The sequence below is a fragment of the Tachypleus tridentatus genome, chromosome 6 (genome assembly GCF_004210375.1).
Source record: "Tachypleus tridentatus isolate NWPU-2018 chromosome 6, ASM421037v1, whole genome shotgun sequence".
Lineage (NCBI taxonomy): Eukaryota > Metazoa > Arthropoda > Merostomata > Xiphosura > Limulidae > Tachypleus > Tachypleus tridentatus.
Genome location: NC_134830.1, coordinates 128,181,749 through 128,207,886, shown reverse-complemented (window position 1 = coordinate 128,207,886; position 26,138 = coordinate 128,181,749). Strand labels below are relative to the sequence as shown.

The window sequence follows — 26,138 nt, the reverse complement described above, 5'->3', positions numbered from 1 at the left end:
TCGACTTATTACCTTCTTTGTATCCTCTCAGTTTGTGTTTTTTCACTTTATTTTTCACTATTAAAATATTATAACCTTCCTAATTACTTATTTTTTCATTTAAGAAGAACACTCTTCCTTTTCTGTGCTTCATACGAGAGCTAGTGTTCGTAGGTAGGGGAATCCCCACTAACATTTATAAATACCTGGGCAGCTAATGGCCTCCAAAAACTATATGAACACTCCATCCTTCACTGAATACTTGTTTACCTTGAGAAAATGTCAAGGATGTAGATTAACCTACTCAAGAAAAGTGATACAACTAACTAGCCTAGTCCTGCAGTGAAGTATGCGTGACATATCTACGTCACAGCACATACAAGTATTTATTTATCGTACTCATTATGTATTTTATTGTTATTTTTGCACAAAGCTGCTCAAGGTTTACCTACACTATTCATCTTAATTTTCAAATGATAAAGGGAAGGCAGCTAATCCTTACTGCAGATTTGAACATTATATAATGCACCCACACACCTAAATTTCAAAACGAGATTTAAAAAAAATAATATTTTTTGTAGTAACAGGGTACAAACCATGGAATCTTGGATCCACAATTCGTTACGCCACACATCATAAGAAACTTAATTTCATAAAATAAACTGATGCTTCTTGACACAGGGTGAGACAGCAGAGGGAAGGGGAAAAAAAAACTATACAAGAAAAAAACAACAACACTATTTACCATTACTCCTGAAAATGATGTCATAAAACAAATGTAGTCTCTTTTTAATAACTGTTTTTAGTTACTATTTATTTTGTTTGTTTGTTTTGAATTTTGCACAAAGCTACACCAGGGCTATCTGCATTAGCCATCCCTAATTTAGGATTAAAAACTAGAGTAAATGGCCATATCAGAAAGCATTAAATCTAAACTGCTGTCCAGTGAATATCATGGTCCCTTGTCTGCAAAGCTGTTTGCATGATATTCACACGCTGTTTATGTGAATAAACAAAAACTGTTTACTTGTATTTTACATCATGTCCACTTTCTTTATTCTCAAAAAGTCATTTAATTCATTATAAATATTTTGAACCTTCTTCTATTAAATGGACTTATCCCAATGTTCTAAAGTTAACTCAGTTGTTATAGACGGCTTATGCATTATATATTTCATAATAGTAAAAACTGTATTAGTACACAAAGAGTTATCTGTTCTTTGTCCACCATAGGTATTGAAACCCTGTTTTTAGCATTTCAAGTCTGCAGATTTAAGAAGAGATGGTAAGAGCATTATGATGAATTGATGAACATAAAAAGATGTTTGGTATATGTGGCAGTCATGAGAAATGTAAATTAAAGTTAACATAACTAGTGATTAATAGCTTTTAACTAATTCGAGCATATTTGTTAATTTATTTCTTGGTTTTTCATATGTTGTTTGCACTATGTTCAACACTCAGTGTAGAATAGAAAACCCTGTCATCACCAACCACCACCAACTCTTTGGCTACTCTTTTACCAATGAATAATGGCACTGACTGTCACGTTATAATTAAAAACGATTCTAAGTAAATTGTATCTGCTGTTAAAGAGTTTAAAACATATATACTTGATGGGCTAAGAGTGCATAGAGAAAAAGGGATAAAGAAGTAGAAATAAGTAGGAAGAAAACTTGTTGAATATGGCTGACACTTTATATATGTATGTTGTCAACACAGGTTTCAGAAGAGAGAGGAGTATCATATTACTTACAAAAAATGTAGAAAGAAGATTCATGTGGCTGACATCATACCAGAGTAAAATTAAAGTTGTAAAAAAGAGATATATGTATATCTAATTATATATCAATCGGAAGAAACCTTGTTGGAGATGACTAACATTTTATATATTTTACAATGGTAAAAATGTATTAATGCTGGACCGATCGTGATGCAAAGCCCAATGAGATATAAAGGATATTCATATTTTAAAAACATTTTATGTGAGCAAGTTATATAATGTTGAATGAGAATCTTGCCAATACTTCCAGTTTAAAACAATAATGCCCTAAAAATTAGTACTATATGTTACTTTTGTTTCTTCCACTTTAGAAAGTTTGTTTTTGTTTTTCTATGTCATTAACCATAAACCTATACAATAAGCTATTTGTGCTATGCCACTAAAAGTATCAAAACCTGGATTTTATGACATATCACCATATTTAGCACACGTAAATGACTGAATTGTGACTTAGAAAACATACTGTATACAGCTCTAAACATGGCAACTTACTTCTTAAATACAGCAATATCAGGGAAGAGATTTTAAAACTACTGTTCATCAGAAGATTTGTGGAGAAATGCAATAATTAACATAACGAAAATGAAACATACAATCTTAGTAAACGATATATATATATATATATATATATATATGTACATTTAAAGAAAGACAACAACAATTTACAATTATGGTTGAAAAATTCAAACTTAGATACAAATAAAGGAAGGAATCCACCCTTACAGGAAGCTTATGTCAATACAATTAATCATTTCCTGCTTAGGTTTGTCTAGTAAGAGTATATTTGTTAACTTTATTTATGGTTTCTGATATGTTGTTTGTACTATATGTTCAACACATATGCACCTAGTGCAGAATAATTAAAAAAAAAACCTATACAGAGAAACAGACCAACATGAAACCAAATAGCTGAGTACAATAGTTAAATGTTATCAGCACTAAAATCATAACCGTTTTGTTTGAAATTAAGCACAAAGGGTATCCAAACCTGGTTAATAATAAATATAATATAAGTATAATAAATAAATTATACATTTTAATTTTAAAATTGTAAAGTTGCAAACAAATTTTAATAAAGAATTTCCTTACTACAGTCTACACCTAAAATCATAATCTTCACTTAAATGTACATATGTTGCTGTGTATATCTAACCATACAAATTTAACCTTCAGCATTTGAACATATTTAATGATTTCCATTAAAGTCTGCCTCAACCATACACACATACAAATAAGATTCGACAGTATTATGACTAACAGCATTTTTGTTTATCAAGTTACCAGTGTAAACGCATGTTTTAGTCAATAAGTCATTTATTATGAAATATTACAGTTTATTTTACTTTCAATATATTATCAAACATTGTAGAGGAATGTTTACATATGATTCTATACAACTTTTTTTGCATTAAAACATTATATCCACTGTCTAAAACAATTATTATTCACAACATAATATGTAGATTGATTTTGAAACTGAAACAGTAAATCTGGTACATATGATTGCATCCCTAAATTGTTGTCACACTTATTCCATTTTACATGCTGATTCCTATTGACAGAAAGGGACAAGGGGTACAAGCTCAACCAGTGACTGTTGCAATATAGTTTAGTGTAGATAACAGTGAAATTAAGAAGGAACTGTCAGAATGGGCACACACAACGTGGAAGTCTTACACAAAAAGGAAACGAGTTAATAGACATAATGGTGCAAAAAAAAAAGAAAAGAAAAAAGCGCATTATATGTACAGGAAACAATGAAAGGGAAAGGTTCAAGATTACTAGGTGATGATTATGAACTCTTTTATAATGATAATAGCACAAGAAGAAATAGAGTAGGTATGCAATTTTAAATGGAATTCTGAAAGAAAAGTAATGGAGATCAAGAGAATAAATATGAACTGATGGATGTGGAACAGGGTTCGAAATTTTCTATTTAAAATCGGACACGCCCGTTAAAAAATCAAGTTTGAGCGGCACCTTCCCATCTATCACCGGACATCGTGACCGGTGGCCATATTTATAACATATCGGACACAAATACATCGTCCCCTCAAAAATAAGTGAGGCAAAAGCTGTGTATGCACAGCCCAAAGATTTTGCTTAAAAGTATATTCCATAATGAGTAGAAAATAAATTGCAAAGTTTAAGATTTAATTTAAGACAAAAAAAAGCAAATTTAAAAAAAAAATTTAAAAAAAAACGGTCGTGAACGCTCATAAAATGCGCTTTTTTGGTCGCCTTATCCGTGCCGTCCCGGATAGTCACGTGACTGCCAAACATTCATGAAAAACCAAAAAAAAAAAAACGGGAAAGTCTCACGATCTATTTCAGTTTGGCTTCACGAGCAAGACTAATGAATCAGAAGACAATATAATGGAACCCCGAGTAAAAAAAACAAAAAAAAACAAGTTTGTTGACCCAAGCCCAAGTGTTAAAGCAAAAACTGTCACTGCTAGCACTGGCGCTAAGCCTTCTCTTCGTTTCCAGGATGAATGGAATAGAGGCCGACCATGGCTGAAGTATAATAACGCTACCGGACTGATGTTTTGCTCAATTTGTCAGGAATATGACCAAACTAGTGAAACTGAAAGGCAGAAGAACACCTTCATAACAGGATCTTCCAACCTGAGAGCAAGTGCTGTTAAGGAGCATGAAAACAGTCGCGCCCACAGTCTAAGTTGTCAAGCTAAGACAGCAAAAGAAACACCTGATTTAACTCCCATGATGAAAGAATTGAATAAACTTAACCAGACTGAGAAAGATCGTTTGCTTGTGCTGTTCAGGACTGTCCTTTATATGGCTTTGAATACCAAACCATTCAGCGATTTTCAAGAGCTTCTGTTGCTGCAGGAGCACAACTTTGGTATGAACTTAACAGAACATTATGCCAATGACAAACAAGCAGTTATCTGTACGAAGTATATTGCAGAAACAATTAGAATTAATGTCAGATCTCGTTTGCACACCTCATTACTCTTAGGCATTATGACTGACGGCTCAACAAACACTGCCAACATTGAGCAGGAGATAGTCTATGTAAGATACTTGGACAGTGACTGTTACTCAGTAACCCACTACCTGTGTCTGCAGTCAGTTGAGAAGGCTGATTCTGAACACTTGCTACAGGCACTTAGTTCATGTAAAGGTTTCTTAATTACCTGGGATGAGAATTTTCTGGATTTATCCTGAATTCCTAATTAAGAAAAATTAAAATGGACAATATTTTATGTACATTTGTGTTTTAATTCAGGTTTACATAATCATTCCATTATTAATATAAATCAGTGAAAACACAAGCATTTTTCAATTGATTTAAACCAAGAAGAATTGGAGCTTAACCTAGCACAACTAGTTAATAGATAATAGAGCAATTGAATTTTCCAAAGTACAAATTTACATTTTTTTATTTTTTTTTCCAGAAAAGTAACTAATATTGGGTACTAATGTTTTGTACTTGTAGCATTGTCCATATATGGCAAGTTTCCCGACTGGCTTGAATCAATTGTATGCCTGACAGCTGATGAGGCAGCTGTCAATTTTGGCACAAATAAAGGCCTTGTCAACAGATTGAAGGTGCAAAAATCTTATTTGATAGGGATCCACTGTGTTAGTCACAGATTAGAACTTGCAATTAAGAAGACCATCAAGGACACCCCTTACCTTGATAGTATCCAAACCTTTTTAGAAAACCTATGGAAGTTTTATGACAATTTGCCACAGAACTGGACTGGCCTCAAAGAAGCTGGTAAAGCCAACAACATTGTTATTAGAAAGCCAACAAAAGGGACAGGAACCCGGTGGATGGCCTACAAAGAGGGTGCTCTGGAGTCAGTTTCTCATAACTGGCCAGCTTTAGCAGAGCATTTGTATCAAGTAAAGCTGCATGACAAAGGGGAATGTGAACAGAAAGCTGCAGGATTATACAGTACTTTGACAAGCCTTAAATTCATCCTTTACATGGACATACCCTTAGCAGTTCTGCCTGTTTTGACATCTCTTAGTCTCAAAATGCAAGACAATTCTGCTACTGTGAACATTGTTTCTGACAAACTCGCTGTTTGCAAAGAGAAACTGGGCAATCTGAATCATGTTGAGAGATCCCAGAAAATTTTTTAAAGAGCTCACAATATGTGAACAAACTGGCAAGTGGTTACTTAGAGGAAAGGTGATTGCTGTTAGTGGTCAGACAAGGACCAGAGGCTCAAAAAGTGCCACAAAAGAGACAGTTACTCAATCCATGGTTGAAGAAACTACCATCTTTAAAGGCAAAATTGTCACATATCTGAATGAGAGATTTGAAGAATTTGGTAAAGATTTTATTGGTGCCTTTCAAATTTTTGAACCAAGCAACTGGCCTACAAGCAAGGAAGCATTGTCATCTTATGGCCATAATGAACTCCAGACACTATTGGACCACTTTGGTGCTCTGCTAGAAGCTAAAGGTTTCAACACTGCAGCCAATATTTGTCAAGCTGAGTTACATGAGACACTGCTCAAAGCCACAAGACTTGCCAAATCAGATGAGTCCCTGACTAGTAGTGCAAGTGGATTGTGGGCTCACATGTTAAGTTAAATTACTGTTGAGGACGGTAAACCTTTCCTTGGATCAACAGTGTTGGTCTTGGTATGCCTCTTGCAGGTGATTTCCGTGCCATCTGCTGAACCAGAACATAGATTTTCCCAGATGGCAGTTATTAAGGATGACTGGTGGTCTAAACTAATAAATGATTCTCTTAATGACTTGATGACAAGACCTGTGATCTTGCAAGCACAGAATTACTGTGCAACTCTGTAGAATCCTGGTGAAAGGACAATAAAAAAATCAGACAATTTGTGAGTCCACATGGAACTCACACACGAAGAGACAATAGAGATACTGAGTCTACATCAGCTGATGTCTTAGTGCTGGATGACTAACTCTACCAGTTTGATTAATGCGTCATTTTTAATGGATACAAGGCTTGTTGCCACTTGCTTTGAAATAATGTTTCAGTGCTATAAATAAAATGATTGTTTTATATAATAATTGTCTCTACTTGATTTCTTGTTTTCAGTAATGTCCGGTGACAATTTTGAGGTGTCCTCCTAAAATTTCAAATGTCCTGCAAGTTTCACTGTCCAGCAGGACATGTGTCCTGCTGAAAATTTAGAATATTTCTACCCCTGTGGAAACAGTACTTAAGGCTGAAATGATAAATATAGTATCAACATATGTATGAGAGCAAGGATGTTTGAAGCAACAGTATAAAAAAAATATAGAAAAGGTCTTCAAAATATAGCAAAAAGCATACCACAACCAGAAACAATGATTGTAGGAGCTCTGAAGTGCTACGTGGGGAAATGGAAGAAAACTTTAAAGGAGTGCATGGTTTGGTTTGTTTCCATTTTTGCTCAAAGCTACACGAGAACTACCTGCATTAGTTGTCCTTAACGTAGCAGTGAAAGACTAGAGGGATGGCATTTAGTCATCACCAACAACCACCAACTCTTTTACCAACAAATAGTGGGACTGACCATAACATTATAATGCCCATGGCTGAAAGGATGAGCATTTATGGTGCGACAGGGATTCCAACCCCTGACCCCCAGCAATCATTTCAGTTGAACTAGAATAAGTTGTTGAACCGTAGTTATTATAAATTACATTTAAGTCACTACATACCAGAATTTGATTTAATATAAGTATTATAATCAAATCATTTATTTTAACACTAAATTATTTATTTGTCAAACTACCTAACTTTCTTGGGTTCACGAAAATGAGATGAAATATTGTTTAAACACATCAATGATACTAATACTAAGAAGTTTTGCAGTAAAGATTCTTTTTTTTAAAATCAGATTAGTAACTGAGTATGCTTGTCCAACCTAACTTAATGCTGCAATATAAAATATCTTTAAACTACAAACCATTCAAAATTCAGCATTACATACAAGTTTAGAGTACCTATAAGTATATGTACAAAGGCTATAATCTTGACGTATGTTTAGTAACAATATCTTCCAAAAAACATTCTTTTGAGTGAGCTACAGATAATTGTAGTATACATGATAATAATAAATGATAGAATTAAGTACCTCTCACTAATCAATACCTACTCTAGCTTCCAATTTAAGGCTGCTTAATGCCAGATAACATCAAACTCAATATGGACTGCTTCTTAAGAATACAGATGACTATCTTAGGAATCATGAATGAAGATGTTTATTAAATATGGTTTGTAGTACAGATTCATGTGTAATGTAGATAAGGACCATGTTGTACTAAAGTATAAATAAACTTTTGTAGCTTTATTATTTTTTAAATTTTTCTAAAGACCAGATGCATGGTTGTAAAATGCAGATGCTTACATCATGAAAAAAGGAAGAAGTTAAGTTTACACCTCATTATCTCATGTCACCTACAACCTTTAACAACACTTTACTGGACGAGGATCAGGGAAACCTTTTGAGCATTTTTCCAGCTGTTTGTTTATAAAGTTTCATAATATTGTATCAAAAATATACAGGGTGTACTTTATGGTGATAGCAGTCATTCTAAAAGCTAGAAAAGTTTACTAAAGTTAGATGTGTGTTGAAGTTTCTAATCAGTTAGCACCTCATTAATTTCTCTATCCATCTTATTTGAAGCTTTTCATAAATTAAAATTTTGATAACACAAAAAATACAAAATTACATTTATAAACTATTTCTAGTTAATTATTTAATATCATTCATACAGCAGTTATTAAGTAAAAGATACATCATGAGGGTACAATATTTCATTGTGTAAAAATGTAACTTGTGTGGATTCATAGCTTTGACAGAAAATTAGAGAATGTATGCTTTATTTCATTAACTAAATGGTCAAGTGACGTTGAAACCTTTTGTGTTTATAACTTCAAAATAAGTGAAATGGAAAAAGATCAAAACCAAGATGATAATGAAAGAAATTTAATTGATAATATCACTAAGCAGAAAATGATTATAAAATAGAGTTGGTAGGATTTAAATTTAGTTATACAAATAAGTGGAATAACAAGAAATTACATGAAATAAAACTGTACAGGCTGTATTATACAATCACATCAGAAATATATTAAATGAGAAAACAAGAACAGAATAAAAAAAGCACTTCTTCTGAGAAAGAAGTATCATCAGTGTATAGGCAGTTTCACTTTATTAGTTTTGAGACAAAGCAGCATTAACTTTCTGTTAGGCTATACATTCTACACAATACTCAGATCATCAACTACCTTTCATAACACTAGCCTCTCTTGTGTATTAAACATAAATACTACTATCAACACATTTAGTCTGTTGTTTTTTTCCTCTCAGTCTTCACAAAGCTAGGTGAGGGCTATCAGCAATGAAACTCTCAAGTGACATAAAAAAAATTTACTTATATGTGACAAAGATTTTAATAGAATTGTTACATACATACTGTTACAAATAATAATTTTGAAGAATGCAATTGAGGAAAAACATTTCTATAATTTCATTAAATGTATTTGATTATTTATAGATTTTGTGTTCAAAACCTTGATTTTTTTTTTTTTTTTTTAATGACAGAAAGTGATGACAGAACCAGTTGGTTTTACATTTTGTGTTTAAGTACTACAATCTACTTTTAGTATTTCTTGTGTTAAGAAGTGTAGGTACATGGGCTGGAATGCATGTTGTATCCTACAGTGTAGTTCAGTTATTTCTCAATAATTTTTTATGTTTATGGCAAAGCAACAAAGACTGTCTGTTGTCATGCCTAACTTTGTAAAACTGACCATTAAAATGGTAACCAGCTGGTAATAACCACCACCAACCCTTGAGATATATTTTGATCAGCACTTTATAATGCCTCCCAGGGCTGAAAGGGTGAGTAATTTCTGTTAGGTTTCAAATCTTTGACCACAAGTTGCAAGTCAAGCACCCTAGCCACCAAGCCATACTATGCTGATGTTTTCATAGAAGAAACCTTGAACCACACAAATTTTCTTCATATACATTGAATAAATAGACAGCTTTTGCTTTACTATGAAGATACAATATTATAAATGACTGTTGCATTTGAATATTGTAGACATATTTCTATTAAAGAACACATGTACAATGAGACGAATTCATGAATTATCCACACAATAATTATCAAATAGAAAAAATGCATCTGTATGTTATGCCATAATATACACAACTTGTTTTTACTTAACATATTCAAATGAGCAAACATTTAAAAAATACTGCCAAATATTAAACTTGCCAAACAAAAAAACAGTTATGGGAAAAGAACAATTAAAAAACAATAAAACCACATTTAAAATGAAAGACAATTCCTTAATTTTTCAATAAATTTGTTTTACTGATTGCAGTTAATCAATACTGTAATACTGAAAAATTAAACTTTACCATTCATATACATGATACTTTTATCACAGATGACATTTTTTGTTCTTTTGATAAGAGCAAAATTTGGAAATTTATATTTTACTTTTGAACTTTAATCTTAAAATATTGAAAGAACACAATTATACAATGATATGAAAATATTTTATAGAACTAAGTCAAAATGGATTGATGGAAGAAAAGCTGTAAGTAATTCTTCTAATATAATGTACCACCATCCCATAGAAGTAACCAGTTACTTTTTGAAAAATAATTATGAAGTTAATAAGTGTGTGTGTGTGTGTGTGTGTGTGTGTGTGTGTGTGTGTGTGTGTGTGTGTGTGAACTGATTTGTCTTCCTTTTTATCAAATCAAAATTACAGTAATAAAGTGGATTACAGAAGAAGATTACATGTTGGATTACTACTGCCATCACACAAGATAAACCTTTAATACCAGAGATGAATAGAGAAAGGGTATTAATTGGAGACAATATTGCAAGTTTAATAATGATGGTGTTTGTGAAATCACTGTTTATTGTAAAGAACAAAACAACATGAGTGAAAAATTATACATTACTCTCAGATCTTTGCCAAATATGTTTTCCTACAATTATTTGTTTGTTGTTAAGCTCAAGCTACACGATAGGCTATTTTTGCTTCACTAACCACAGGTATCGAAATCAAGTTTTTAACATTACAAGTTTGCAGATTACTGCTGTGCCATTGGAGGCATCCTACAAAGTACATCTTAATACTTTATTAGGTTACAATCAGGCTCTATTGATGTTCCTCTATAGCACAGCTGTATGCATCTGGATTTACAACACTAAAAACCAGGTTTCAATAACTGTGGTGGGCAGATCCCAGATAGCCCATTGTGTAGCTTTGTGCTTACATTCAAACAAACAAACACTGTTGATTGCTATTTCACCAAAAAAAAAATGATTAGATTAGATAATGGAAATGAATGTGTAGGCTAACTTCATTAACAATACATATGTATTTTTTTAGTTTTATTCAGTGTTTTATTTGTAGTTATGATAAATTTAATATTACAATGTACCATTAAATGGGTGGTAAGGGAGAACCAAAGAGATTCTGTCAATTCATGATAAGAAACCAACATAAATTAAAAATGGATTCTCAAAAAGGCTGGTATGGGTATTAAAACTTCAATTAAAATAAAGTGCAGAACAAGGTTTTAACCTTATTAGGTTAATTTTCAAGTTAACAAAGAGTTTTTGTTGGAAGCAGTCAGCCGAGTAAAGCCAGCCTCAACACTTCCCTGTTGTCATGATGAGCTGCTACTGGTACCAGTGGCATCAATAATGATCATTTCAATTGCTCTCATTTCACACTTCCTACATATTCCCAATTTCTCTAAAAAAAACAGCATAAACTTTTTAGAGATTTGGGATTCGTGATTCAACATTATTTTTTTGGCACAGGTGAATACAGAAGCTTTGGAGAAATGATTTATCAATATTGTAATGAAAACAACATATCTCAAAGAATTATCCTTTACAATATGATGAAACCAGTTATAATATCATGACATCTTCTGCTGGGTTTGTATTCACTGCCACATTTGCTTGTAGCACCATAAAAAATTATTTCCTATGTTGATGATATCCTAAAACTATGATGCCCTCTGATTGACCTTTGTCTATTTGATATATCCAATAATAAAAAGAGAAAAGTGACCAAGCAAAGATAATTATGTAAAAATAGAATACTTTTATTATAGAGGTTCATGCCAGCAATTACATCACTGTGCCAGCAAAATGAAGAAAACATTGTCAATTTATACAATAAATAAATAAATAAATGGTATGAAACTCAAAATGTTTGCAGCCATAGCATCCAAAAGAACTGGGGATATTCCACTTATCAAACATAAATGAAATATTGCATGCAAAACTAGAAAGCAGGCTACAAATTCAATAAGGTGATATGATCTGGGTGTTAACACCCATAAAGACCCAGATCCAACTACCACTCATTGTTTATAACTAGATGTGGGAAAAACAGTTAACCCTAAAAGCATAAAAAACAAACCTCATAACATCAATCATCCAATCTCCACCTTACTTTGATATGATGTTATAAATTACAAACACACCTCTACAGTTTTATTACACTTATTTCTACATTAATAAGAACTTAATCTTTCAAGTGATATATCTACAGTACTCCTGTTCAAAAGGGATAGAAAGAAATACTGTTCCCTTAGTTAACAAACAGAAAGAAAAACAAAAAAACTTGAACTTTTCACTGTCATATGTTTGATTGTGAAAGCATGCATCCAAGTAATTTCAAGAGCTCCTTTTGTTATCCTTTTACAACTGGTGTACACTATTGTACAAGATGTGTTATAAATATGAAACTTGCATGAGTTCTTCAAATTGCAGTAACCCTGTGCATTACTTTCACATGCTATAATTCAAGGTCATTCTCCAACTATTCCTATAACTTATTAGCCAAAACAAATAATTCTCTATTACCTTACAGCTAATAAATGCCCAACAGCTTAATAACATCTACAAAAGATAATAATTAAGCCCTTATTAATGTCTTTACAGTAAAGATAAATAATAAAAACAAGAACCCAAGCACTATCCCTGAGGAAAACTATTAATTAAAAAAATTTCACCTTGGCTGGCACTATTTTTGTTGATGAATATGAGACAAGTTTTTATATTTTACTCTTGTCTTTATGAGAGAAGATAATTGTAACATTCCTGACCCTCAGTATTCTATGTGAAACACTGACATTGACCTAAATCATGTAGGTATTTTTGTGACAAGCAGAAAATTTGAAAGATTAAAAAAGCAGCAGTACCAAACAAAATGTTTTTAATGAAGACCATAGATCACATAGTTGAGACTCATTTGAGTCTGGGGATAGGAGGTCCAATACTGTTACTCCTATTTTAAAGAGGTTAAGAATTACTCTGGAATTTATAGGCCAGTATTATTACTTCTATACAAGGCAAATATTTTTGAGTTTGAAAAAAATGCTTTACAAAAATAATTTAGTTTAAACATATGATACAAGAAAAGAAAGATTATGTGGATTCACTCAGGGGAAATTTGCCTTACTAATAATTACCTTTACATAAGAAAGCAGGGGCTGGATCATGGTGGGGTCAAAACATAAGGAGAGTTTAGAAGGACAAGGAAAAGTGTAAGAGATGATGTGAAACAATACTTCAAAGAATCATCAATTACGACTTGTTGGGTGAATAAATTAAAATGAATTTTTTGGCTATTACTTGATAAAAATGAACAAACTATTCAAATGAAGACAAGTCAGGTGTTTTCTTTAAATGTTTTGCCCGAGTTCAATTTTTCCCATTACCATATTTATTTCTTCTTGTAGATGTAGAATCTGTTTTCGTGAAGTGGTTCTTTAACTGTAATTTCAGTGGCATGCTTGTTCAATAATGAACTTTTGGAAAAATAGTTTAGAGGTTCCATGTAAAATTATAAACAAAAATTAAGTAACTTCTTACATTTTTGGTGATTACTAATTGTCTAATTTTTTTACACATACTGAATCTGGTTTTATCTTATTCTACAGGGTGGCCCATAAGTCCCTACCCATCCATACATCTTATGTATCCAGTGTATCTGTGTGCTGTCCCTCATTCTCACTGCATAATATTAGCAACACCATGTTCTGTGAGACATTTTCCTCAACATAGCAGGAGTTATTGTTCCAAATGCTGCAGTAATAGCTGCCTTCAACTCATCATCATCATAATTAAATATAACATAATAAGATATGGATGGGTAGGGACTTACACCCTGTATAACTGCCATTTACCAACATGTTATTTTTATAACCTGTCTGAATTGTTTAGTATAGCAGTTTATTGTTTTTTGTTTTTTTATTAATAGACTGTTTTTACTTATAAAGATGTGGCAAAGGGAATTTAATGAAATCCTCAAGTGTCCAATAAACACTGAAACATTAACGTTGCTGAAAACATTGTTCTTCTATAATTCAAAAAGAATATTCAGAGAAATGGGGAATGAAGAAAAACATCACTTATCTACCTTGTTTTGCCATGGTAAAGTCATGAATATGACATACTGCCAGCTACTGGAAACCCCCACTGGCACTCAGTAGGAGTGACAGTGATGCAAAGCATTGGAGAAGGTGGAGGAATGTGAGACCTCTATTCTTGATAACAATTTACTTGTATTTAGCAATAACTTATCACTATTATTTATCTTATCTGCAATTCCAACTTCATTACCATATTCAATTTCACAACTGTGTACAATTTCACTTCACTATATAAAATTGCACTTTACTTTGTACAATTTCTACTTAATTACATCACATTTCAGTATATATACATTTTCACATTACTATGTACAATTTCTACTCCACTACATTTCAGTACTTATTCATGGTGTGCTATTTCCTGAAGCAATCCAAACAAAATCTTAGCTTGCTTATTTTGCAGACTGTAGATACAATTTTCTTCTTTCACTTTTTTTCAAAATTCCATCATTGTGTTTCAGAAATTGACAATTAGTCCATTCTTTAGCAAGGAGTCTGTCAGATAAGATAGATTTACATTGTGTCATCCATGGCTTGATGCAGTGAGTGTTCTATAATTCTCAAGAATTTTAAATGCCACATCATAACTAAATTATCTTAGTTTCATTCTATTTCCAGTTTTGACCAAGTGTAAATTATATGCATTGAGGATGGTTACATTAAACATATGCATAGTTTATAATACCATTTCAGTATTTTTCTTGTACACTATACCTCTCCAATCTATGCATCACATTTGTTAACAAGCCTCACACTCTCTGAATAGTCAATCCTGCATCTGGTTTTGTTATAAGTTCCTTAGTTTTATAGTCTGTTTTGCCACTGTCTTGCATTTCCCCTTTGCAAAAGGCACAGATTAATGTCAAATCATGTTTTTCATGCCATTTCATCACCAGACTTTCTTTTCTCACATACACAATGCTGCATTTGTGCAGTGAACTTTGACATGCATTTCCAGCTTTTTTTCAGTCTTACACATTCAAGTGTTTTTGTGAATGCATGAAATCAGTCAAATCTGATGATGAATACTAATTATCAGTGTATAATAAATGTCCTTTTGCCATATAATTTGCCATTAGTTTCTTCACCAGAGCACCAGAATCCAAGAGGGTCACTTTTGTGGATGTCAATGTCAGTACTAGTATATGGCATCTAAGACTATTCCAGTTTTATAACAGCATAAAATAAAAAGGTTTATTCCAAACTGATGGTATTTTGATGGAATATACTGCTTTAAAACAAGCCTACCTTTGAATAAAACTAGATATTCATAGAGCACTAGTTTATGGAATGGGTAAAATAATTTCCTTAAAGTTATCATTACAAACACTCTTCCAGGTTTCCACATTTAATCATTCTTATATGGATGGTCATTGTCAACAAAGTGTAAAAAACCTTAGAAGGAGGAAAAAACCTGTCTGTGGTCACAGATCTTCCAAAAATTAGGGTTCCAATTAATGGATCAATTTTCCAAAAATCATGGAGCCCATGTTTCTTTATGAAGGGTATCAATAAAAGTATACCAAAAAATACATTTAGTTCCTGCACATGTATTGTACATATATCTATGAATGCAGGACCTAAGCATGAATATATATAGTTGTTTACTATGCCCCTATAATATTTGTTGGTTTCTGGTCAACAAAGATTCAAAATATTGGGTTGAGGAATAATTCCTGAGCATTTTTTCAAGTTAAACAAATATATTCATAAATGAAACGCTTTCGCAAAATATTTCATGTCATTTGCTAGATAATTTTTTGCTCTAATAGATGGTGTGTTTGATTTTCATATGTCTTTAATTTTTGCTTTCATTTTCAGCTCATTAAATGGACTGTCAAGTGGACAAAATCGAGCATTTTCGACACCATCTGCTTTTCGCATATAATTTCTTGCAATTTCGTTTAAAACAATGCATACTATATACCTAGGTATTACATGAAATAAAGTATCATAATAAATGTTTTGGGTGTAATGTGTTCATGCATTGAAGTATTGTATAGTCTTGCATGTAATGCTTGAATGAAATTATTTAAAAACGCTCACGAATTATTCCTCAGCCTAATAGTTAATTTCTTTCATATCATCACTATTAGGCCCGCTCTTCCGTCACACCTGAATGTTGCCTGTCAAAATTATGAATATCTAGCTGAAAATTGTAACCAAAGTCCACACATGGGATGTATGAGTTGCTTCATTTGGAAGAAGATTAAAAAAAAAAAAAGACTAATGTCTCCTCATCTCCACCCTCCTTCCCTGATGATTCACTACCACTAACTTTGATGTCCTGAACCCAACATTTTCCCTCACTATCTAAGTCTCAGTCTTTGTCTCCTGATTCATGTATTTTATGTTTTACACAGATTAGGTACTCAAAGTAAGAAAAATTATACAAATACCGTAAAACACAGAAATGCAAATCTAAACATACATCCATTCTATAATTAGATCAGATACTTGTAATGTGTCACAAAGATGTCATAACTGGAAACCTCCCAATACTAGTCTTTATTCAAATACATTTATCAATATCCAAGAGGATTGTCCAAATTAAATCAATGTAGACCATTACATCATTACAGACTGTGAAGACAAATAAATTTCCCAAACTACCCCTTAGTGACATTTCTGGGATGTTAATTATCATACGGATTTCATGTATTTATTAGATTTTAACAAGATATTGATAAGGTGTCATACAAAACATTTGCTAGTAAAATAACATCTGGAGATTTTGTGAAATGATTAAGTGGAATGGTGGGTGGATAGATGAATTAGAAGAAGCAAAATTAATGGAGTACAATCATATTGGAAGCTTGGATTTTGTGGAGTTTCTAAAGGGTCAGTGCTTGGCATCCAAGTTCTTATTTACATTTAAAAGACTAGCATAGTAACTTATCTGTGTTTATGGTGAAGAATAAGATTAAAGTTTGGTTAGAGGAGAAGAGGCAAAAGGGTTGTAATATAACTAAAGGTCAGTCAAACTAGACTACAGTAACTGTAAAGTAGGGAAACTCAAGTTTCCGTGATGGGACCTTTACTTTTTCTGATGAACGTAAACAATATCAGTAAGGCAATATCAACAAATTGGGTGAATTTTTAATGATTTTAAAGTTTTAGGTATAGTTGTCTGTAAGGAGCATGTTGTTGTTTAACAAAAGGATTTCAATCCTTTAATAAATGGTAAATGACATTTAATTATGCTAACCATTAGACCTTGCCCAATACAATTAGTTAAGTAAAATGACCAAGGGATTAAATCTATTAATGATACACATACAAATACAGAAAACTTTCAAGTAACCTACCTTTTTCTGCAGTTCTTTCCATTTTAGACGACTGGCAACCATCTGACATCGCTCAGCAGCATGATGCAACAAATCCACCGTATCTTCATATTGATTTTCTTTTTCACTATTCTGATCAACACATGTAGTCTTTAAACATATTCCACTTTCAGGACTACAACAGCTTTCTTCCTTTAGGCTTTTTGTGACACATGCTGATGCAGTTTTGTTTATTAGTTCAGTCATTTTCTTTTTCCATATATATGTAAAAATACAAATTTAACTTGTCTGGTTTGAAAGCACATATCTTTGTTATTGTTCTTCTAAAACATAAGTACAACTTCAATGCTGTTATAAATAGAGATCTAAAAATACATCTTATCAATAACAAAGATCAGTATATTTCAGCAGGGTAATTTGTTGTCAATTATGAAACTTACTTTTCTCTTCAGAATACATCATAAAAGAATCAAGATGCCCCTATCCCATCAGTTCCTTCTAAGTTCTAGTAAAATCATCTCTTACTTTTCTTTTCTCAAGAAAAAACAAACTCTAGAGATCTTACCTATTGCTGCAAGTAAACATATTTGTCCTTGGAAATCATTCTAACAAGCTTTCTCTGAACCTTTTCTAGTGAGTCTAGAAACTTGTCCAACTTGGGGCATAATGGTGGGTAAAACAGAATATGCAGCCTAGCTAGCTAATTAATAAATATTTGCTGTAAAACTCTTATCAATGTTACAAATACAGCTACCAGCTTAACTGCCAATTTTGATTTCATTCCTTTAAGTTGCATGTTCAATCCTTTTTTAACTGCACCTTTTTTTTTTACACCTAAGATGCTTTTGATTACATATGTTTTTTTCAATACACACCAACAAACTACAGTAAGTAAGAAAGTATAGGGAAACAACCAGATTCTTTCAAATATATGCAGTTCTTCCACTCTAAAATGATGTTGATAATTTCCTTTATATTAATGCCATGGAATCTAGGTTAACAGTTTCATGTCATCACTTGCATGCTCTCAATATAGCCACACCAAGCATCACAAGTTACACTAATTGCTTAAGCTATTATCATGTGACACTAAAATGCTCTTCAATGAGGACAACCTTATATAGGAAATTTGTCCTATGAGTCGAAAATGAATAATAATGGTGCACCTACACAATTATTTTGAAAAATTGAGCTAAAATTAATAATCTAATTTGCTTGGCCTAACTAACACTTGTGTCTGCACATTTTTTCACCATATAGGTTTGCTGTCATAAATCAGTCATTTTAATCCAAATGACAAAAAAAACTACATACAATCCACTTTCACGTGAAAGTATAGTAAAAATGTCAGTCTGATAGCTCATGCAACTATTCATGTAGGTATGTATAAACATTTTTTTGATCAAATATGAGCATTTTTTGGCTTATATTTAAATCAATTTTGACACCTAATTGTAGGTTATAAAAGATCTATCAGTGTGCAAAGTTTGAAATTATTCATAAAAGTATGTTCCTCTGTGAAATAATGTTCCTGTACTTTTATGCAAAGAAAAAAAGGAAAAAACTTCAATAGCATATGATATTGAGTGCTAACTGTTATGCAGTGTTTGTAGTGCACACAGGGGTTAATGATGCAAGGAAGGGTAAAGTTAGAGGAGCTTATTGTCAAGTACAAAATATTAAAAAAAGGCTCTAATAGCTTCTATAAAGGGTTAGTGCCAAAACTGCAGGGACAAAATTATAAGTATGTCATTTGGGCTGAATGACAGGCTTGGATTAACAGAGGTCCAGATAAGAGGCATAATTTCGAACCAAATATCAACCATCAACAAACTTTATAAAATATTAAGAAACTGTTTTAATGCTACATAAAAATGAAAATGGTTCATGCTTCTTTAACAATACTACAGTCGTTAATGTGTGCATTTTTGTAGTTTTTTACAGTTTTGTACAAGACCTGCACTGTTCACACAGTAGATACAAAAATAAGTACTCTCTAACCACCAAAAGTGTTTACTAGCACACTCATGAATGATCTAATTTTGCAAAAAATTAAAAAAGTTGTAATTTCATTATTTGTTCATTATGACTACATCTTGTGATTTAATTTACTAAATAAATTCAGTACAAAATTTCATCTTTTAAAATGATAAATTTATAATTAGGTAAGCCACTTTTCATCATAAAATGTTACTTGTACACTTTGTAAAAACGTAAAGTAACTTCTGCTGACATAATTCTGCAAGTGATTACTCCTCACAAAAAAAACCAACAAAAAATGAAAACATCTTTGACACTGGTTAATATGCAAAAGAAAGCAGGATGACTGCTTTGGTTTATGTCAAGAGTTCATTGGGAAAGGGAACTTTCTGGAATTGATGAATTATATTTACATAGGGTAGGTGCTCATAAAGAGTAAATGGAAAACAAATTACAAATTTAAGTTTGAATTGATAGTTATAATCAGAAATTTAGTTATACAAAATTGAAATTTGGTCAAAAGAAAAATAAGGAAATAAAGATATGAAGAACGTTTGGCAAGAAATGTAAGAATAAACAGTAAAGACTTCTTTATGTTCTACTTTTCTTATCAACTTTCTATTAATAAAGATTTAAGCAATATTCTTCAACCTGAACTGTTTTTAGGTGAGAGCAAGACTAAAGATTATGATGACATGAATTATGAGCTTGTTAAGGAAAAATTAAAAAGTGCCACATATTTCCCCACAGATTTTGAAAGAGATTAAGAATTGTATATGTAAATCACTTATTTTAAAATTTTGTTAGATGGTCAGCATGGTTTCAGTAGTGGAAAATCCTGTCTTATTAATCTTTTGTCATATATGGGGCAGAGTTTGTTACTTATGTAGATGAGGGTATGTGTAAGTCTGAAAGGCTTGTTTGAATACCTGAAATTAAGGATTTAGGCATTGTATTGCTTTAAAAAATTGAACTATTTGACAAGTTGTATGAATATATGACAGATGAGTTTTCATTTTAATAAATGCAAAGTAATGCATCTGAAATATTATCTGAATTACAATAATAATTTTGATGTGAATAACTTTATACTGTTATGGAAGAAAAGAACCATAGTATTCTATTTGATCACAAAGTCTTCAAAATAATGTGCTTTTACTAATGGTAGAGCAAATAGTATTTTTGGTTGTACTTACTGAGATATTGAATACAAAGTTATAGATGCTATTGGTTAGGCCATACTAGGATTACTCTTCAGTTAATCGATAAGTAATTGTAGAGAATAAAGTATCTGTGGATGATATTCTAGGCCAGCTTCTGAGCCTCCTTTGGCTATTGGTAGTCACAGTAAACCATAGATAAAGATAATACTATGACAAATGTGTTGATGTTTTAAGAACAATATGAAGATCTGCCAGAACAGTACAATAAGTCACTGTTTACACATGATCATTAATAGTGGGGAGATTAATAACAGCAGGATATAGTTGCAAGAGAGTGATGAAAGATAGCCAGTAAACCTGCTCTAGCTCCCATCATGGCACAACAGGCAGGTGTCACCAACCATGGCTGGCAACTATGCTAAGAATGATTGGAAAATGATCACTGCCCCATGTGTCATAATTCACCCTCAGAGAAAAACAAGGAAGTAGGGAAAATGAAGAAATGGAATGATCTATGGTGGTAAAAGACTCAGTAGGGGCACAAAAATATGTACATAAACCACTATATATATTTCACACATAGACCCTTCCTATCAGTATCAGCACTATCCCAGCATGGGCTGTATCCATTAAAGTCTCCCACAATGATGGGAAGTGACAACTATTCAATACAATCATCAAGACCCACACAAATGTAATTCTTTCCCAATTACAGTTGGAAAAATCAAACTATGATGGTATTTCCAATGGAGACAAGGATGCAAATAACCTCTAGTGGTGTACTGAATTGCACAAACATGGTAGGTACATGTCCATCATACAATGTTTCTTTTCTGTACAAGTAAAACTGCCAACAGCATGGGCAGGTTTTAGAATTGGTTTACTTTGTTTTAAATTTTGCTCAAAACTACATGAGGACTATCTGTGCTAGCTGTCCCAATTTAACAGTGGAAGACTAGAAAGAAAGATATTTATCATCATCACTTACCACCAATTCTTGGGCTACTCTTTGACTAACAAATAGTAGGATTGACCTTCACATTGTAATGCCCTAACAGCTGAAACAGCAAACATGTTTGTAGAATGGGGATTCGAACCTACAACCTTCAGACTGTGAGTCAAGCTTTTGTGTGCCAGGTTTCAGGAATGTCCTCTGTAAGGAGAAGCACACAGGAAAGTACTATGACAATCACATCATTTTTGTTTATCAGAATCACCTTGATCAACCTCCATCAACTCTGCCTTGGGTTGATGAGGCAAGTCACTGTAAAATGAATGTGGTTCCAGTGAGTGAGTGCATGACTGAATGATGGTCCTGTACTTCTTCGTCAAAGGAGAGGGACCCAAGTATTCACTTGATTTTGCTGTAGGCATGAACTTGTCAACTGTTGTATTCATGGGAATAGAAGACCTTTCACATTATTAGAGATAGGCTCAGTAGGAAAAATGAAGATATCTGTCTACACTCCAACCATAATAATGAAATAGAATGCAGCTGTATATGTTCAAACTGGAAGAAGGAACAACAACTTCTATACCTTAAAATAAAACATACTGTTGATGGCCTCATCAACTGTACCTAATTTTCCTCTAACAATTTAAGGCATAAATAAAAGTAAGAGGGGTGGGAACCACTTAGTTAATGCAATGTAGGTCCAGTTGGCAATCATAGCTATTCAGGATTTTACCATTACACGATGACTTAGTGTGTCCAAACTGGTGGTATTTGGAACATCTGTAGGTGTAAAAGTATAGGGTCTCACTTTAATCTGTTTAGATAATCTGTCTTGATGATGGTAAATGGATGTGTTAATAAAAAACATGAAAATATGAACATTTAGTAGCTGTGTTATTTATCTCTCATTGGAGAAAGTTTGTCAAACACACAAAACTCTTTCAATACAGAAACTAAAGAATTTGTAACTTAGAGACTTTAGGCAAATTTCTTAATGATCATTCCTCTTTAAGAATTCAATGCAGCTTAGGAACTAACCTCGTCGAGTATATCCCAGACAAACTTCACCTTCAAGAGGAATTTGCTAATGAAGATGCTTTAACCAAGATATCCCTAGATCAAGCCTTCTTAATCAATTTAAGAGGTCCAGCTATCACCTCTAATCCCTTTCAAATGAAAAATAAGAGAAATCTGTTCATATTTTTCTGACAATGAATGTAGAGTTCGAAAGTAAGGTAAAAGGTATATTTGGAGATTGAGATCTTTTAATAGGCTTCCATAGGTGGTCATTTTCCAACTTATTTTAGTTTTCTTCTTTTCCAAAAATGAAAGATTTAATACCCATTGACCCCACCCTTACTATGGAGTCCTATAAGTGGACTTATAACACTACCGAAAAGGAGAGTGTTGACTCACAGGGTTTGTGAACACTATATCAAAACATCAGTACTAGACAATGTCCACAACACCTGTTGAGAATGTTGGATACTAGCACTAAGTCTATCCTATTCACACAGGACCAGCTGACTAATCCTATGATTTCACCTCTCTACAGGCCAAAGTAGTATGTTGCAGTGGCCCAGACAACAATCAACAACCAGATTTTTCTTCCCTTTCTTGTTTTTATGCAAAAAAAACTTGTAAGATTAAGTTGAGTATGCTAATAAATTTAAAACTTTTTAAAAATAAAGAATACAGAAGCACTTAATGAAGAGCTACTAGTCCACAAAATCATTACATATGAGGATAGGTTATGAAAACTGAAATTGCCAAGTTTAGTATTAAGAAAAAAAAAAAGAGAGAGAGAGAGACTTAAGAGAAGAAATGACAAAAACATACAAAGTTTAATGTATATGATAAATAGGTAGCTCTGAACACTGACCCAGCAGTCACTAAGAAGATTAAGTGAGAAAACAAGAACATGGGTAAATATTTCCTTTCACACAGAATAATTCAACAATGGAATTCACTCACAAAAGAAATAGTATCAGCACCTAGTATCTCAATATTTGAATCCAGACTGAATAAGTACTGAAAACATGAATCACTCATTTATGACATTCAAGCTGCTATGTCATGCAGACAGACAACAGTTGGGGCCCAATATAGAGAGAACAGCTGGCATTGAAGGACCATCATAATAAGTAAAATTAACATGTTTACATTTCAAGGGCAATATGCATCACCCTTTTTATAAATATGAGTATTGGTAACAACCCTACAATCTTCCACCACTTATTCACTTCTTGTTTGATCTATCAAAACTGAAACAGAGACCAGCCTAACAGAGATTTTACCCCCTTTAAACCCCATAGGAAAACATTATTTGGTCCCAGTGTTTTGTCCATTTTTAAGATTTCCAGCTTCATTTATCAGTAAAAGATTAATAATAATACATAAAAGTAATTCAGGTCATTTCCAATATTACCTATAGAACACTCAGGGTCAGAAATACTGTTTACATTCTTTTAAGTGTAAAAATGGAAGCAGTTTACAACTACTAGTGGTATTACTAATAGTAAGTGTATTCAATGTTAGTATCTATTATTATTATTATTATTCAGTAGTAATAAAATAAATTTGATATATATATAAATATATAAATAATGTAATTAAACAATTACATTTCAATGAAGTTAAATAGGTAAACAAAATCCTAAGGAAGGACTGTGTTAAAAACAGTATTCCCAACATCTGATTAATTATATTATAATCATAAATTTTTAAGCCATAAACAAAACACATTAAAATTAAACAAAATACACTGCATATTTTTAAAAAGATCCCAGTGTACAAGTTACAATGTGAGATTATAAAATGTATCCTAGGTTTTGGAGGTGACTGAAGAAGTAGGACCCACATTGCAGTAGGGATGCACTATCTATCAACCTTAACCTCCAATTCACTAGTCTCTCATAAGATTAGAAATTAGGAGAGCAAAATGTGGGTGCTTGAACCCACAATGTCCCACATTTATATTATCCTTTTCTGCTTGCAGACAGTTGTGGGAAGGTGACTGCTCTCCCAACTTAAATTAAGATAAGATAAACATAAAGATGAAGAATAAATAAATAAAATAAAATAAAAAATAAAGAAAATAAGGTACTACCATTTGGGGGTTAAGTAAAATAAAACTTGCATCTTGAAGTTAGCATTCCTGCCCCAATATGGTAGAGGCACTAATTAACACGACATTAAACATTAGCCAACTCAAACACTGTTTGTCCTTAATAAGTTTTACTTTTATTAGACTTTAAAAAATTTATACATTTAAATATTTTATCTTCATTAGTATTTTGAATGTTAAGTTTACAGAATTAACAACATAACAATAAAGTAACATGATGGTTTTATTATAATATTGCTAGTAGCATTACTGATGTGCATCTTTATTACTTTAACTTCAACAGTTTAATTACTAAATTTGGTACTACTACTACTACTATGCAGAGGTTAGGGTAGATTTTGAATATGCGAGATAAACAGGATGGTTAAAAGACTGGATGTTGTGGGCTTGATTAAATCCAGTATATCTTGCTCAAGACTATCAAATCATCATATTCTTGATAACGAGTAACCCACTCTAAATAAAAATGTATCTCAGAACGGCTGGTATGTGTATTAACACTTTTATTGATAAGCAGAGAACGTTTCGATCTTCCTAGGTCAGTTACAAACTCTCTCTTTGTTAACCTGAAGATGATCTAGGAAGGTGGAAACGTTCTCTGCTTATCAGTAAATGTTAATACCCATACCAGCCGTTCCGAGATATAAATCATCATATACTGCCTTAACTGCTAGTACCGGCGGCCGCCTCCAGATCCCAACCACATGTTGAATGCATTAGTATAAGCACCAGTACCAAACCAGATAATTAAACTAATCTCTTTAAATTAGTAACGAACTAATTAACTATCACTACTAATAGTGGTACTCACAATCTTAAACAACATAAAATGTCAAGCTAAATTCAAGTGTACAACTTACGATGTAAGGCTGTTAGTGTTACCAATATCAACAGAATCCTTATATAAACACGACTTACACGAGCCACACAAACAAAACTGTATGACTCAAATTACTCATACAAATTTCGTCCCCCAATCTTATCGTACACTATACTTGAATATAAATACTCCGACAATGTGCAACAGAATTGGGTTTTCCCAAATACAGTTATATGATAAGTCGCCATCTAACGAATAGTAAATTGGTTACTCGAATATACCTAATAAATTAATTATATATCTTTCGTACTTCGTAATTTCATTGGTATTAAAGACATAATGAGACTATTAACATTACAAAAATAACTTATGTATTTCTATCTTGATACCTATTGCGACCAAGAAATAGAAATTTTGTTTCAAGAGTTTGAAGTTTGGGTTTTTAAAGAATTAATATTATATTGTAAATTACTGTTTTCTAGTTGTTGGTTTGGTTCATGAGCACAAAGCTACACAATGGACCATCTGTAATGTGTCAACTACAGGTATCAAAACAAAACTTTTAGCGTTATAAGACTTCAGATTTATCATTGAGTCACTGGGAGACAA

The 26,138-nt window shown here is 32.4% G+C and overlaps 1 protein-coding gene across 2 annotated transcripts in view; it reads right to left on the bottom strand.

Moving 5' to 3' along the window:
- The window catches only part of LOC143253629 (uncharacterized), a 58,579-nt gene extending 32,793 nt beyond the window's left edge, over positions 1 to 25,786 (bottom strand). The window contains exons 1-2 of one of the 2 annotated variants that reach the window (XM_076507786.1): positions 25,570 to 25,786; positions 17,506 to 17,733 (exon numbers count right to left, since the gene is read on the bottom strand). In XM_076507786.1, the coding sequence (XP_076363901.1) occupies positions 17,506 to 17,730 (225 nt within the window). In that variant the 5' untranslated portion in view covers positions 17,731 to 17,733; positions 25,570 to 25,786. The remainder of the gene's footprint in view (positions 1 to 17,505; positions 17,734 to 25,569) is intronic. The other variant, XM_076507787.1, reaches the window with a different exon arrangement.
- Positions 25,787 to 26,138: the final 352 nt, after the last annotated feature.